Genomic DNA, 15,979 nt, shown 5'->3' with positions numbered 1-15,979 from the left:
GGCCAGATCCGGCCTGCAGGATGCTTAGATCTGGCTGTTGGGGCCACCCTGGAAACAGTGAAGGAGCGGCCTGCGGTGCAGGTGGCCCTTCCGAGCTCCCGTTTCTGCTGGCAGCGGGTTGCAGGAGACCATCACAGCCTAAAACGGAACTCATGAGGCCTCCGGAGCTTCGTTTTCATTGGCAGAGGGTTGCAGGAGGCCATCACGGTTGAAAACGGTGGTCAGGAGCCCATTTTCGCTGTCAGAGTGCTCGGGTCACCACAGGCACCCCCAACACAAGTGACGTCAAGCTGGCCACGCCCACCCTGGGCTCCCGAGGTCAAACACAACCCTGATGCGGCCCTCAATGAAATGGAGTTTTGACACCCTTGAACTAGGTCGATGTTATAACCGTCATCCTGGGAACTGCTACCCCGGTGTTTATTGGTCCTACATCTGCCATTCTACTGTTTCCTCACTTCCTCTCTTGTTCCGTTCCTCCCCTTTCATTTGCAGCGTGCTGGACCTCAATGCCTTTGAGAGGCAAAACAAGGCCGAAGGACTTGGGATGGTAACAGAAGAAGGGACAGGTAAGTCCTTCTCGTCCCAGCAAATCCACCAAGAAGGAAGCTCGTTCCTGCTTTCTCTCAGCTCTTCTGCCTCCTGAGGCAGGCGGGTACCCTACCCCTCCTTCCGACACCGCCAAAGATGAGCCTGGCCACTGGATTTTTGGGGGGGAGGCCTCCCACCCCCCCCGGCCAAAAAAAAATCAGCAGGGGAAGCTACGAAGCTTTACACGTGGGACGTCATCTCCTACCTGTCGTTTTCTGGAAAATGTCTTCCCAGGCTGGATGTGGAGCAGGCTCGGCGCTGTTTTGAAGAGGGGGGCAGAATTTGCATCTCAGGGAAAGGGATGCAAAAGAGGTTTCCCCCCCCCCCCCCAAGATGGACACTGGCTTCTTTCCCAAGCCTGCCTAGTGTTCATCCTCTCCCTCCTCTCCCTCCAAACCCGCCCCAGTCCTCTGCACAGCCTCTTTGTGTTCACTGCTTCCTTCTCGAATTAATTGAGATTTCTAAAACCAATAATGGAACTTCCCTTCTCCCCATCCACATTCCCCCACCCCAGGTTCCTCTGGTTCTCATCCGTTCTCTGTTCCACGTTAAATGGCATTTTGATTTGATTTTGATTTTTTTTTTTATTTTGCTCCCTCTCTCTCTCTGGTTTTATAATGGTTTCCTTTTCCTTCTTGCACTCACCCCCTCTCTCCTCCTTCCTCCTTCTCTCCCTTCCCCTCCCCTCTCCTGGTGTCACCGCTGCCCCTCCCTCAGTCATCAGTCGTGAAAATGGTAAATAATCTCTTTTGCTTTCTCGTGAAATTGCGTTTTTTTTCTTTGATCGTCAGTTTCTCGGCTTCTTTTCTTTCTTTCTTTTCCCCATTTTAATTGCCGTTTCTAACCTGGAAGGTTAAAAAAAAACTGATTGGAACCCCCTCCTCCCACTTCCTCCCAACCCTGGTTTAGAATCTAGAACCTTAGAACCCCAGAGGAATTCACCATGGGTGTCTTAACATACCGGGGGCTGCAAACGTAGGGACTTTAGAAGGCCCTGCATTTTGGTCCCACTAGGCCAGGGGTGTCCAAACTTGGGAACTTTAAGACTTGTGGACTTCAACTCCCAGAATTCCCCCGCCAGCCTGGGAGTTGAAGTCCACAAGTCTTATTAAAGTTCCCAAGTTTGGATACCTTGTACTAGATAATGGACAAGATGAACGTCGCGATAGGGATCCTTAGGCAGAACTTTGGTGATTTTTGCTCAAGTGTACGTTGAGAATGGTTGGGTCATCTTGAGCCAAATGTCCTGGAAGTTCTAGACAGTCCCAACTCCACAGTCTTCAGACTGGACTTGATATTGGTGATCAAATCCCTGAATATCAACTGAGCTTTATCTGGGCTTTATCTGGAATCTCAAGCAAAACAGACAGGCGTTTATAATCTGTGGTCCAGTCAAGAATAATGATAGATAGATCAACCCAAGAATAATGATAGATGGTTCAGTCAATCAATAGATTGAACCATCTGTGCTTATCACTTGGAGGTGGGTTGACTATCTAGGTTGGTCTTTGGAAACTGGGCCATGTTTTATGGACAGGGTGGGTAGTTTTCTCTTTCAAGAAATGAGCAGTTCTGGATAGCCAAGATAGGTTTCAAACCCTAGCTTGGAGAAACACCTGAAGTCTGGTGTTTTCTAGGGAAGAGGCTCCACTGAAGTCCAAAGTTCAGGATGGGGTAGCTTTCCCACCATGGAAGACAGTTGGGGTTCTTCTGACTTTTGAGTGAAGGCATCATGATCAACCAGAACCTGGCTGAATAAACACACAACCAGTGGTGAAATTCAATTTTCTTTTTACTACTGGTTCTGTGGGCGTGGCTTGGTGGGCGTGGCAGGGCAAGGATACTGTAAAATCCCCCTCCCCTCCCCACTCCATGGAAAGGATACTGCAAAATCCCCATTCCCTCCCGATCAGCTGGGACTCGGGAGGCAGAGAATAGAAGGGGGCGCGGCCAGCCAGAGGTGGCATTTGCCGGTTCTCCGAATGACTCAAAATTTCCCCTACCGGTTCTCCAGAACCAGGCAGAACCGGCTGAATTTCACCCCTGCACACAACCCATTACATCCATGTCAACCCTGAACTGTTGGAGGGGGTTCTGATCAGTCTTCAGAGGGGGGCAGGAAAGTGTCCTCAACTCTTATTTGGTGCATGTCCTTTAGTTGATGAATTTTTCCCAAGTACCACATTCTACCTCCCACCCCACCCCACCCCACCCCAAAAAAATATCAAATTAGCGTTCTGCATATTGTTGTCTTGTAAGCAATGCTCCTGACTACTTTGGATGCAGATCTCAATTCTTCACCCACCCACCTACCTACCTCTCCTTTTCTTCTTCATCCCATTTTCGGTGTGGCCCACTTTGTTGCCTCTGTGCCCGCACCCTCCCCTCATTTTGTTCACAGCACCGTTGTCCCAGCTTAGAATGGTGACAGAGGAGGGTGCAAGCATAACTGTGCGGCTGTGTTGGTGGCATAAGTGCTTTGTAAGAGTGCAGTATCTTTGTAACAACTAGCTGTTGAATCCTATGTCTTCAGTACCCATGTGGGTATCTTCTCGTGTTTTGTGTTTCGAAAAAGTTTGTGCCCGTGTGTTTTTCGAGAGAGGTCCCAGTGGGTTAAGCAAGTAGAAAAGTTGCAGAGTAAAAGCGTAGTATATATACTACGCTTTCTTGGGCCTTCGTCTCGTCGGTAAACTTTGTCCTTCTCTTAAGAAATGTGTCCGTGCAGATAGTCCTTGACTTTAGTGAGTTTGTAGAAATTGAGATAACGGACATTTTTGGCATCTGAAATTGCAACCATCCTTTTGGTTAACTGTATTCTCGAAAGAGTGCAGAGAAGAGCAACAAAGAGGATTAGGGGACTGGAGACTAAAACGTATGAAGAACGGTTGCAGGAACTGGGTATGTCTAGTCTTATGAAAAGAAAGACTAAGATTGACATGATAGCAGTCTTCCAATATCTCAGGGGTTACCACAAAGGAGAGGGAGTCAAGCTATTCTCCAAAGCATCTGAGGGTAGAAGAAGAAGCAATGGGTGGAAACTATAGAGCCGAGGTGGCGCAGTGGTTAAATCCAGCACTGCAGGCTACTTCAGCTGACTGCAGTTCTGCAGTTCAGCTGTTCAAATCTCACCGGCTCAGGGTTGACTCAGCCTTCCATCCTTCCGAGGTGGGTGAAATGAGGACCCGTTGTTGGGGGCAATATGCTGACTCTGTAAACCGCTTAGAGAGGGCTAAAAGCCCTATGAAGCGGTATATAAATCTAACTGCTAACTAATCAAGGAGAGAAGCAACTTAGAACTGAGGAGAAATTTCCTGACAGTTAGAACAATTAATCAGTGGAACAGAAGTTGCCTTCAGAAGTTGTGAATGCCCCAACACTGGAAGTCTTTAAGAAGATGCTGGATAGCCATTTGTCTGAAGTGGTGTAGGGTTTCCTGTCTAAGGCAGGGAGTTGGACTAGAAGACCTCCAAGATCCCTTCCAACTCTTGCTATTGTATTGTATTGTTCTTATTAAATTCCTGGCTTAATGCAGGAAAGTCTATATTATTATACCACTATCCAGTATTATCCTTGCGAGTGGTCCTCTAATATTATATTAGCATATTTTAAGAAGCTCGCATAATAGTGCTTGTTCTAGTATTTGATATAATCTTTTTTTCCTTCTCTCTCTCTCTCTGTACTAAATGTCCTTCTGCTATAGTAACTTTATAGCAACCACATTATGGCCTTCCTTGTTAGTAACTCACCTTCGCACAAGAGCCATATCCATAGATCCATGATGGTGAACCTATGGCATGCGCCGGAAACCCTGAAGACCACCTGGCTGGTATGTATGCATGTGCCGGCCAGAGGGTCTTCGGGTTTCCGGCACATGCATGCACACCACCCAGCTGGTCTTCACATGCGCCGGAAGCACCAGAACCCAAAGATAAGCTGGCCAGCACGCATGCACACCAGCCACCTGGTTTCCAGCACTCTGGCGTGCGCATATGCACTCGGTGCCGGAAAGGTTCACCATCACTGTCATAGATCGTGTTAACCCCTTGTCCTCATAAACCTCCTGTATTTTGTGCTTTTAGACAGGAATGTGCAGTGTTTTCAGTAAATAATGATAATGATAAAAGTACCGGGACTTGCAAATTGAAGTTGAGCGACTATGGAAAAAGAAATAGCGTGTTGTCCCGATTGTAATTGGAGCCCTTGGAGCAATACCCGAAGGGCTACCTCGCTATTTGGAAATTTTAAATTTATCAGACTTGGACATTCTGATTCTACAAAAAAACCTCCCTACTTGGAACAGCTTATATCCTCCGATGTTACCTTAACAGTTCCTAGGTCCTTGGTTAGGACTTGAGCTGTTGAGATACCAACCAGCCCCAAAGACTGTGAATCTCACCAAAGATTAACCAAATAATAATAATAATAATGAGGTCTGGATAAAATAAAATCGTTCCATTCCAATTTAATTCAATTTAAATTATTACAATGCATTGATCAGTGCACACCAAGTAATTTAAGGGCGTTCCCCCGTTGTTAAAAATGACAATTAAGAGGCCGATTTTTTGGAAGAGCCGCACCTTGGGAATCTCCAGATTTGAGTATTTGTGTTCTTGAGGTTGTAGCCTCCCTATTGTCCTGTCTTTCTAAAACGTCGTAACTGTCTTGTCCTGCTTAGCTCCTCTGCTTTCCCAAATTTGATTCGATTGGGTTTTTGAAGACCCCCCCCGGGGTTTTTTACCGATTCGAACTGCCTTCAGATAAAGTCATTCTTGACTAGGTGAGTTGGAGCAGCAAATGTCCTTCTCTCTTCCTCCCCTTTGAGCCCAGCTCCCATCTACAACTGCACAGGTAGTCCTCAACTTACAACCATTCGTTTAGAGGCCGTTCGAAGTCACAACAGAACCTGAAAAAAGTTGACTCGTGACCGTTTTTCACACTTAACGACCGCGACAGCACCCCCCACGGTCGCGTGATCAAAATTTGGGCGCTTGGCAACTGGTTTTGTATTGATGACGGTCACAGCATCCCCGGGATCACATGAACCCCCCCCTTTTGGAAGTGCAGTGGTTCAGCTAACAACTGTGGTGATTGTAAAAATGGGGTAAACCTGGCTTAAGAGCTCTTAAGAGAAATGTTGGGCTCCGATGTGGTTGTACGTCGAGGACTACCAGTTTTGAAGAGAAGATGGCGGTCCTCATGGGGAAGGATGAGGTGGTTCATCTTGGAAGCAGAGAAGGCAACTTCACCCACAGTGGAAAAGGGTTCGGTCATTGATGTCAGTTGAGACATATGAATCCCACAGAAGGAAGAAAATGGCCTTTGTGTGAATGGGGAGGGCGGGGAAGGCCAGTCCTTACCCTCCTCACACCAAATTTGGATTCATATCTTCATTAATGACCAAGGCCGCAGAACGGATGATGGACCTTCTACCACCACTAATTCTATTAACCGTCACGGGACAGGGCTGGTTCCTGGGTATCTTAATTCTTGCTTTCTTCCTGGTCCGCATTGACCTCTATCCCCTTCCACCGCTCTCTTGTCGTGCTGGATTTTCTTCGCTTGTGTTTTCTTTGTCCCACACCAACCCCTCCCTTCCCGTGTTGTGCGTCACACTCCGATCCTGTTTTCCCACTAGCGGCGGAAAGGGCCGTTCCGCAGAATGACACGGCAAAGACCGTCCTCGGTCACCAAACATCACGGCAAGCGAGCAGAAGCGCGTCAACCGTGCTTCATCCGAACTCTGCTCGGTTCTCCCGCCCTCCTCTCCGCTCTCCCACCATAACGCCTCTCGTTCCTCCCCTCCCGAGGTTGAAATTCCATCAGGAGCGATGGAAACATTCGGCCGATCTGTTGACATCGAGCTGTGGCTGGGATGTCACGGATGTGGGGTCCCTTCAGCAGAATTTTGTGCACCTTCCTGCCTTCCTACACGATGGACTCAAGCCATCCACTAACCAGATGCATGGGAACCCCAATTCTACTACCCGCCGAGTCAACCACTGCAGCTCTCACTTTGGCTCGATTCTCCGGTCCTATTTTCTGAATGAAGTCTTCTTTTGCTCTGAAAATAATCATTCGAGATTGACAGGGATCAAATCTGGGCTTAGAACCCCTCAGCTTCACTGCCCGTCAGAGGCTGGTTGTTCTGACCCAGCTCCCCAAATACGACAAACCCTCTGAAGTGAAATCAATGATTCCTTGATTAGGAGCGCCATTAGCCCCGGCAAAAAAATTTCTCTCTCACCGCAGGCGAACAGGTTTGCCTGGCAGGGAGACGAATAGTTGTCTGCCACATCTATTCATCTCCACCCCCTGCCTTTTATCCCCAGAACTAGGGTGGGGCTTCGGTAGCAGCTTTCCTGTCCCAAGGACCGGCCCATAGATTTCCACTGCTCTCCTCTCCTTTGCCTTCTGTCAGGCACTGGACCCAGCTGTTCCTCCTCTTCCTCATCAGCCACCTCCAGACCTGGGGGCTGTTGACTCTCTGAGGGTTGAACAGACAGCCCAGGCTCCTCTCCCTGCCAGCTCCATTCCCTCTTCCCCCTCAGAGCTGTCGGGTTGCCTTGAGGCTGACCCTGGCTCCTACACCTCCTCCTCATCCAGTGGTGGGTTTCAAAAATTGTTCGAACCTACTCCGTGGGTGTGGCCTCCTTTGTGGGAGTGACTTGCCGCCCATGTGACCGGATGGGAGTGGCTTGCCGCCCATGTGACCGGATATGAAGATGCCGACGACACTTGTCAGAACCACCTTAAATTACCTCACACACAGCACTGGCATGCATAAGAATATGACGTAAACTTGTTTTTTAAAAGGCATCTTTGGTTTGCGTTAAAACAACTTCAACACACGCAATGTTCTGGTTGCACCACAAACGCAGTAGTCATCCTTACCTTTCACAGAGGCTCTGAGTTTTATAAATAGGAGCATGATAGTGTAGAATAATCATATCCAAGGACCAGTGGTGGGTTTCAAAATTTTTTGGAACCTCTTCTGTAGGTGTGGCCTGCTTTCCGGGTCCACTGGTGGAACCTCTTCTAACTGGTTCGGTAGATTTGACGAACCGGTTCTACCGAATAGGTGCAAATTGGTAGGAACCCACCTCTGTCCTCATCTGATTCGGCTTCTGGAGGGACCGGGGGCTGACAGGCCACAACACTGTTGTGTATATATTAAGATACCGAAACCCTCACAAATTGAAGAAGGAGCTTTTGAACCAATTCTTCACTGATTTGCTCCTCAACCGTTCTCTTCGGCGGTATTTCAAAGAGAGGAATCCTTGGTGCTCTCTGAGCTTGGTGGTTTTCTTGCAGACGTTTCATGGCCCAAACTAGGTAACATCATCAGTGCTGGTAGCCAAATGCTACCACTCCTACTACTAGCATTGATGATGTGACCTAGTTTGGATCATGAAACGTCTTCAAGAAAACCACCAAAGCTCAGAGGATACCAAGGGCCTCCCAATTGAGCTACAAATATTCTCCTTTATTGGTACTTTTCAAAGAGCAGCCCTGTCAAGGAATTTGCACAGCAGGTTTCCAAATGGAGTCAGAGACGCTGACATGAATTTGTAGTTTATATAAATAAATGTATTTTGGAACTATGCATGCAGCAAACTAAATAGTCAGGCAAACAGGAGCATCGTGAGGTAAATCACAGAGCAAGCAGGGCACCCGGAAGAAAAAGGCGGGAAAAGGGAAGACTCACAGCAACCAATCACAGCACAGATTGCCTCACGCAGGGGCCAGCACAACCAATCAGCTTGAGCTGTTGTTCTGGATCACTGCTCCAGCTCCTAAATTTAAATATCTGCTGCTACTACTAGTAGCGCTAATGACGTTACCTAGTTGGGTCGTGAAACGTCTTCAAGAAAACCACTAAGCCCAGAAAACACCAAAGATTTCCTCAACTCAACCCTGAGCTACAAATATTTTCCTTTATTGGTGCTTTTCAAAGGGTTAGCACAGACTTTGAATTGCAAATCAACCCCCACCCCCACCCCCGGCAATGCCTTTCATCTTAGTATTGATTTGTCAGTCATTGGCAACATCTAAAATTTGGCCAGTGTTTACCTAGGAGCTATTGTTTGCAACAGGCAACTGTGATCTCCAAGACCTTATTTTAAAAAAAAAAAAAATTTGCAGCCTCCAGGGGAATTCAGCCTCAGTGAGTCCTGCAGGGTTGCATTTTCACCCAGTGTGCAGCTGTTATTTTTGCTGTGTGGATTGATTGCCTTGCTGCATTATGGAAATACCAGCTTCTACTAACCGCGTTACTCCCCTCGGCTCATCCCCATTCCTCTGCGCCCCTCCTCTTGCTATGTTGCGCCTGCTAATGTTAGCCAGTTCTGTCTTTTCCCTCCACCCCTGCCCCGCTCTAGGAGAGAAGGTGATGGCCGATGACCTGTTCACCCAGGACCTCTTTCGGTTCCTGCAACTCCTTTGCGAAGGACACAATAACGGTAAGTTGAACTTGTCGGACGCAAGAGAAGGAAGGGGTTTGCCCAGCAGCTGCGGGCTCCGAAATCGGAATGGAGAGACGGAAATAGGAAGAGCTAAATAAACATATAAACTGTTCTGACCCCCCCCCCCCCTCGTCCCACACCAAAACACTCCAAGCCAAAGATACTTTACGGAATTTATTCACAGACAGACAGGTCCTTGGCAGCAAACCAGCAGAGAGAAGCCGGGGCAGCAATCCAGCCTGCCAAGCTCATAATACCGTTCATCAAACATTAGTTAATGCGTTAACTTCTGCAAAAAGGGCGTGTGCACAAGCCGTCCTTTTATAGTCTGGAGAGGAGCCCAATGACCACCAGCTGAGTGCAATTACCTCCTGTAACTGCGCAACTGTTCCTGACACCTATTAGCTCTTCGGTTCCGGGCATCCAGGAACAACTCACTGTTGGCGTCCAGATCACTCTCCCTTGTCTCCTCCCCACTGGTCCAAGGCTCAGGCGCCTCCTGGTGGCCAACCAGCCTCTCTGCGCCCTGCTCGGAGTCAGAACCCTGTCCAGGGTCCTCCACATCCTCCAAAGCTGACTCATAGGGCCCCTCGCTGTCGGAGTCTGGTGGCAGCTCCAACGGCTCCTGCTGGGCCACAACATAAACATACAACTCCCTTTCTGGGGTTGCGACAAAGAAGAGGAGGTCATCCTTTTCTCCAAAGGACCCGAAGGCAGGACAAGAAGCCTCCTAAAGGCTACGCACAGCCATTTTTGCAAAGGGGGCAGAGTTTCGGGAGGCCAAAAATGCTGCATTCAGTGTACAAAACGCACTGAGATTTTCACCCTCTTTTTTTGAGAGAAAAGGTGCGTCTTATACTCCGAAAAATGCGATATTTGTTTTGGTGAACCCAGGAAGGGAGTTGAGGTTGAATTCTCACCCACTGCTTTCCCTTGCAGACTTCCAGAATTATCTGCGGACCCAGACTGGCAACACCACCACCATCAACATCATAATCTGCACTGTTGACTACCTTCTGCGACTTCAGGTGAGAACAGAGACCTCCCAGCTAAAGGTGTCCGAGGGAACAAGCACAGTTTCCAGCTCATTTAATGAAAAGAAGGACCAGCGGGTGACATGGTAGCAGTCTTCCAATTAGAACAATTAATTAATGTGATGGCTTGTCTTCAGACGTTCCATCAGTGGAGGTTTTGAAGAAGACATTGGACAGCCATTTATCTGGAATGGTATAGGATTTCTTGCTTGAGCAGAGGGTCAGATTAGAAGATAGCAATAGCAGTTCGACTTATATACCGCTTCATAGGGCTTTCAGTCCTCTCTAAGTGGTTTACAGAGTCAGCATATTGCCCCCAACAACAATCCGGGTCCTCATTTTACCCACCTCAGAAGAATGGAAGGCTTCTAGGAGGAAGTTTCGGCCCAGGATTTAATTTTGATGCCATTATGTCTTATCTTCAAGCAATTAATCAAACTCTACTGGCCCGCTGTGCAGCTTACGAGAAAAAAAGTATTAAGTCACCCCTTTGTTTCTTCTTAAGGATTTTTCAAAAGGTTTCAGAAAAGAGCATTATAACAAAGCAGCTCGGCATATTCAGCGCCATTTTGGACTTCTCTATATCAGAAATATATATTAGCAAAGTTGATAAGAGGAAAGTCTTGTAAACTCTTCAGAGAAGTGAAACTAATTAATAAAATACTGCTAGCCGACTGTTCCTCCCTTTTTGCAGAAAGTTTGCAGAAGGTTTCAAAAAGTTAGCATTGTAACGAAACAGTTCAGCATATTCACCTCTGTTTGGAATGTCTCTATATTAGCAAAGAGTCTTTTAAAACTTTGAAAGTGAAACTAATTAGTAAAGATCTGTTGGCTGACTGTGAAGCGAAATTCCCTCCCTTTCTTTGAAGTTTTGAGACTCCGTTTAATTAGATAAACAATATTAGTCAGCAATTCAACTGGCTCGTCGCCATTTTAGACACTTCTTTAAGTAGGTAAAGTAACGGAAGAGGATTTTATAGCAAAGAAGCTAGATTTAAATAGACAACCCTGAGCCGGTGAGATTTGAACAGCCGAACTGCAGAACTGCAGTCAGCTGAAGTAGCCTGCAGTGCTGCATTTCACCACTGCGCCACCTCCAAGTTCCCTTCCAACTCTGTTATTCTGTAAGCTCAGGGATAATAACTCTACTGCATCCACAGCCATAATTAAGAGAATTCTTCTGGGGCTGTTGGAACTTCACAGGATGTTCTCTTCCACCTCTAATGTTCCCTTCCTCCTCTTCCAAATATCCAGGAGTCCATCAGTGATTTTTACTGGTATTATTCAGGCAAGGACGTGATCGACGACCAGGGCAAACGCAACTTCTCCAAAGCGATAGCCGTCGCCAAGCAGGTCTTCAACAGCCTCACCGAATACATCCAGGTACGGCTTTGGAGATTTCATGTTCATTAAACATGAAACTCAGTCAACTGAACTTTTAAAAAGGTCTCACAAATATTACTGGCTGGCACTGACGGTTGTTACAGGTTACTGCCAGCATTCTAGGTATCAACCAAGTATCCTTAAAATATACGATGTTCTGAGTAGCACAATTTTCTGCAGTTCTGCTGGTGTTATTGCAGGAATTAATATTATTATTATACTTTTATTCATTAAACATGAAACTCAGCCAACTGAACACATCAAAAATGAATCGCAAATACCATTGACTGGTGTTAATGGTTGATACCAGCATCCTAGGTATCAATCAAGTACCTTCTTAAAATATATGATATATACGATAATCTACGATATATATGATAATATAAATTATATACTTTATTCATTAAACATGAAACTCAGCCAACTGAACATTCAAAAATGCACCACAAATACCAGTGACCGGTGTTAATGGTTGATACGGTTTGCTGCCAGCGTCCTAGGTATCAACCAAGGACCTTCTTAAAATATAAGATGTTCCGAGTAGCGCAGTTTTTGGCAGTTCCGCTGGTGTTATTGCAGGAAGCTGCAATTTGTTGATATATCTTATAAAATTCTTGGACATGGTGCCAAGTGCCCCGATGACAATGGGTATCACTGTTACATGCTTCATCCATAGCCGTGTAGTTTCGATGGCCTGGTTGCGATATTTTGTGATTTTTTCTAGTTCTTTTTTTTCGACTCTGTCATCTCTAGGAACAGCGATTTCAATAAACTTATTATTATTATTATACAATTGTATCACAGCGGCCAGTTGTTTCGCCGGATTTGGCATTGGTTACTAGTCGGGCCCCATCCAGGGGCCTAGGACGTCGTAACATATTTTCGTAATATGCGTGCAGTTCCAAGCAGTGCGGCTTTTTGCATTTGACTGATGGTGATTTTGTCAATTTTTAACTGTTTTAAATGTAATTCCAGTGCTTTTGGAATAGCACCCAGTGTGCCGATTACCACTGGAATTACCACTGCTGGTTTGTGCCATAATCGTTGAATTTCAATTTTTTGGTATTTTGCGATTTTTTTCATATTCCTTCTCGTCAACCCTGCTATCACCTGGTATTGCGATGTCTATGATTGTAACCTTATTTTTCTCAACCAGTGTGATGTCTGGTGTATTATGCGCCAGTATTTTGTCCGTTTGTGTACGGAAATCCCACAAGATCTTGACCATCTGATTTTCGGTGACTTTTTCAGGCTGATGTTCCCACCAGTTTGTTGCTGTTTTAATATTATAATTTTTGCACAAATTCCAATGGATCATTTGTGCTACTGAATTGTGCCGCAATTTATAATCAGTCTGCACGATTTTTTTTACAGCAGCTGAGTATGTGATCAACAGTTTCATCAGCTTCTTTGCAAAGTCTGCATTTGGCCTCATCGGAGGATTTTTCGATTTTGGCCTTAATGGCATTTGTGCGGATAGCTTGTTCTTGCGCAGCCAGGATTAGTGACTCTGTTTCTTTCTTTAATGTACCTGTTGTTAACCATAACCAAGTTTGTTCACTGTCCACTTTATCTTTTATTTTTTCCAGAAATTGGCCATGCAGTGCTAAAAAAAAAAAATATTATTATTATGTCTCCGCAGGGCCCTTGCACTGGGAACCAGCAGAGTTTAGCACATAGTAGATTGTGGGATGCAGTCATTGGTTTCCTTCACGTCTTTGCTCACATGATGATGAAACTGGCTCAGGTAAAGAGGAAATTAAGACAGAAGGGTTGCTTGGTTTGAGCTGTAGAAGAGACCAGCCTGCCTTTCAATCCAAAAGCAAATTTCCCCTCCATTCCTGTAGCTCTGATCTCCGGTTGGTTGACTAATGAGCTAGCAAGAAAAGAAAGAAAAACAGGGACCTTTGTCAGATCGTATGGGATGGCAGCCAACTCTCAGGTTTCAGAGCTGAAGTCCAGCCATTGTTAAAAGCCCCTTTCCGCAGTCTGAAACTAGAGGCCAGTTAGCTTATCCATAGTGGCGTGAGGGGCCCCTGGTGCTCTCTGAGCTTGGTTGTTTTCTTGCAGACGTTTCATTACCCAGGTAGGCAACATCATCAGTGCTGGTAAGGAATGGGATTTGTGCTCAGTTTATATCCTAATGGCTTGCCCTGTCGGTGTTGGTGAGAATGGTCTCAGATGCTCTCTGGTTGACCAAAACACCTCCTCACCCAGCAATCAGCACCCGGATGAGCATAGATGAACTCCCAAGATTAACATCAGACCAACATTCAAGAAATAAACAAGACTCCAATGAAGGAAGTGACAGACAAGCTAACAATAAACACCCTCCAAGATCACTCCCACCAACACTGACAGGGTCAAGACCCTAGAACAGGGGTGTCCAACTTGGGAACTTTAAGACTTGTGGATTTCCAACTCCCGGAAAAGTTTCCAAGTTTGGACGCTGCTGCCCTAGAATATAAAAATAATAGCAAACCCACTCTCCTGCAGCACTGATGATGTTACCCAGTTGGGTAATGAAAAGTCTGCAAGAAAACAACCGCCAAGGACCCCTCATTTTAACCCTGAGCTGCAAATATTCTCACTTTATTGGTACCGTAGCAGTGTGAGAAAAATACTTTGAACGAAAGTCTTTTGAGCTTGAAATGGTGGTTCCCACCCTACCAGAGATCTTTTGAAGGCAGGCTGACCATATTCCCAGGAGCCAAGCCTAGCATAATACAAAAAATAAATCAACAAATCTCTCTTAGAAACCCTTCTGAACAATATTTTTTTTCCAATGTGTAACAGACGATCCAACCCCCAGCTCTCCGAAATGGCGTAAGAACCTTCTCTGTGGTCTGCGTCCACCTCATCCTACCCCCCCCTTTGGCTGATCCTTCCAGTTCCCATGCTTCCCTTCCATCCCCCCCCCCTTTGCTCTCCCTTTCCTTTCACGGGGCCGGACCAATCGATCGATTGATTAAACGTATATGGTGTCCTTCTGGGGGCTTTAATAATCATTCAATAAAAATGCCAGGTAGAACTATCAATAGAGATGTTCCATTTAACATTCAGTTTAAATTACGTTGACCAAGATAGAGAGGAAGGCAGCCCAGTGCCTATGGGGAGGAAGTCAGAAGTGGTATTCAGCCGGTTCGGACTGGTTCTAGTGAACCAGTTGCCGAAATTTTGAGTAGTTGGGAGAACCAGCAAATGCCACCTCTGGCTGGCCCCGTCCTCCCACCCACCCACCACCATTCCCTGTCCTATATTCCCTTGTTTTTTTAGCTCAGCTGATTCACACAGCACCTCAACAACAGCTCAGCTCACCAGCTGACGCCGAGGGCGGTCTTTGAGTGCTGCACATGCGCGCAAGATTTTTCTAGTTCAAGGTTTCGCAGTTACAAGAACTGGCTGGGTTGGGCCTCTGAAGTCAGTTCAGAGTTAGTTCCTTTATTGCACCTCATACCATGAAATTCAGCGCCATCGTCAGTGTTCGTTGTAAGTATAAACATAAAATAAAAGCCCGCATCCTTCGCATTCTATACAATGGAATTAAAAAACCCTGATATGGCATTCATATCGCACCGTACAGTAGAATCCAACATAGTTACTGCCCGAATAGCTTCTACTGAGAGAAGCTGTTTTTCAGCCTGTTTTATTGCCCTGTACCGTCTGCCAGGTGGTAATAGTTTTAAAAAAAAATGTGCTCAGGATGAGATGGTTCTTTAAGAATGTGTTGACTTTTCTTAAGGCAGTGGGAGTTGTAAAGCTCTCCCAAAGAGGGGAGTGAGCAATCCAGGATCCTCTAGGCCAGTGTTTCTCAACCTTGGCAACGTGAAGATGTCCGGACTTCAATGCTGGCTGGGGAATTCTGGGAGTTGAAGTCCGGACATCTTCACGTTGCTACGGTTGAGAAACACTGCTCTAGGCAACGTTGTTAAAGGTTGCCAAGTTTGAAAAACGCTAATCTGCACGAAGAAAACTTTGGCTGATTTCCCCGGAAGTGAAGCGAAATTGGCACTAGCTTTGAATCCCACAACTGTCGGCTGGGTTGGTATATTGAAGAGGAAATGTCCGATAGCTGTGTCTGTATACTTGGAGTCGAGCTCACCCAAGGCAGCCTTTTTATCCCACAAACCTTCAAATCTTAACAGTGGGGTCCTTGTCGCTCTCGGAACGTGGCGGTTTCCTTGCAGACGTTTCATCACCCAACTAGGTAACGTCATCAGTGTGAGAAGAGAGTGCAGTTTGCTCTCTTGGGAGTTCCTTGATAGGATTAAAGCAGTGGTTCCCAAACTTGGCAACTTTTAAGACTTGTGGACTTCAACTCCCAGAGTTCTCCAGCCAGAAGAGCTAGATGGAGAATTCTGGGCGTGGCACGACAAAAGCGCGAACGCCAAAAGCGTGCCAACAAAACCGCGGCGCTAAAACCGTGATGTCAAAAGCGCGCCGACAACAGCGCGCCGACAACAGTGCGCCGACAGAAGCGCGATTTAAGTTAAGGTAAGGTTTAGGGTT

At 46.4% G+C, this 15,979-nt stretch overlaps 1 protein-coding gene across 1 annotated transcript in view; it reads left to right on the top strand.

Annotated features, from left to right (window-relative positions):
* RYR1 (ryanodine receptor 1) overlaps window positions 1-15,979 on the top strand; it is a 151,733-nt gene that overhangs the window by 115,231 nt on the left and 20,523 nt on the right. The window contains 6 exon segments of the mRNA XM_032227777.1: window positions 496-569; window positions 1,309-1,326; window positions 8,970-9,050; window positions 9,993-10,081; window positions 11,342-11,470; window positions 13,113-13,217. Of these exon segments, the coding sequence (XP_032083668.1) occupies window positions 496-569; window positions 1,309-1,326; window positions 8,970-9,050; window positions 9,993-10,081; window positions 11,342-11,470; window positions 13,113-13,217 (496 nt within the window).

The sequence above is a fragment of the Thamnophis elegans genome, chromosome 12, assembly GCF_009769535.1.
Source record: "Thamnophis elegans isolate rThaEle1 chromosome 12, rThaEle1.pri, whole genome shotgun sequence".
NCBI classification, from domain to species: Eukaryota; Metazoa; Chordata; class Lepidosauria; order Squamata; family Colubridae; genus Thamnophis; species Thamnophis elegans.
The sequence above is the reverse complement of the archived record's forward strand: the minus strand, read 5'-3'. Positions and strand labels throughout refer to the sequence as shown.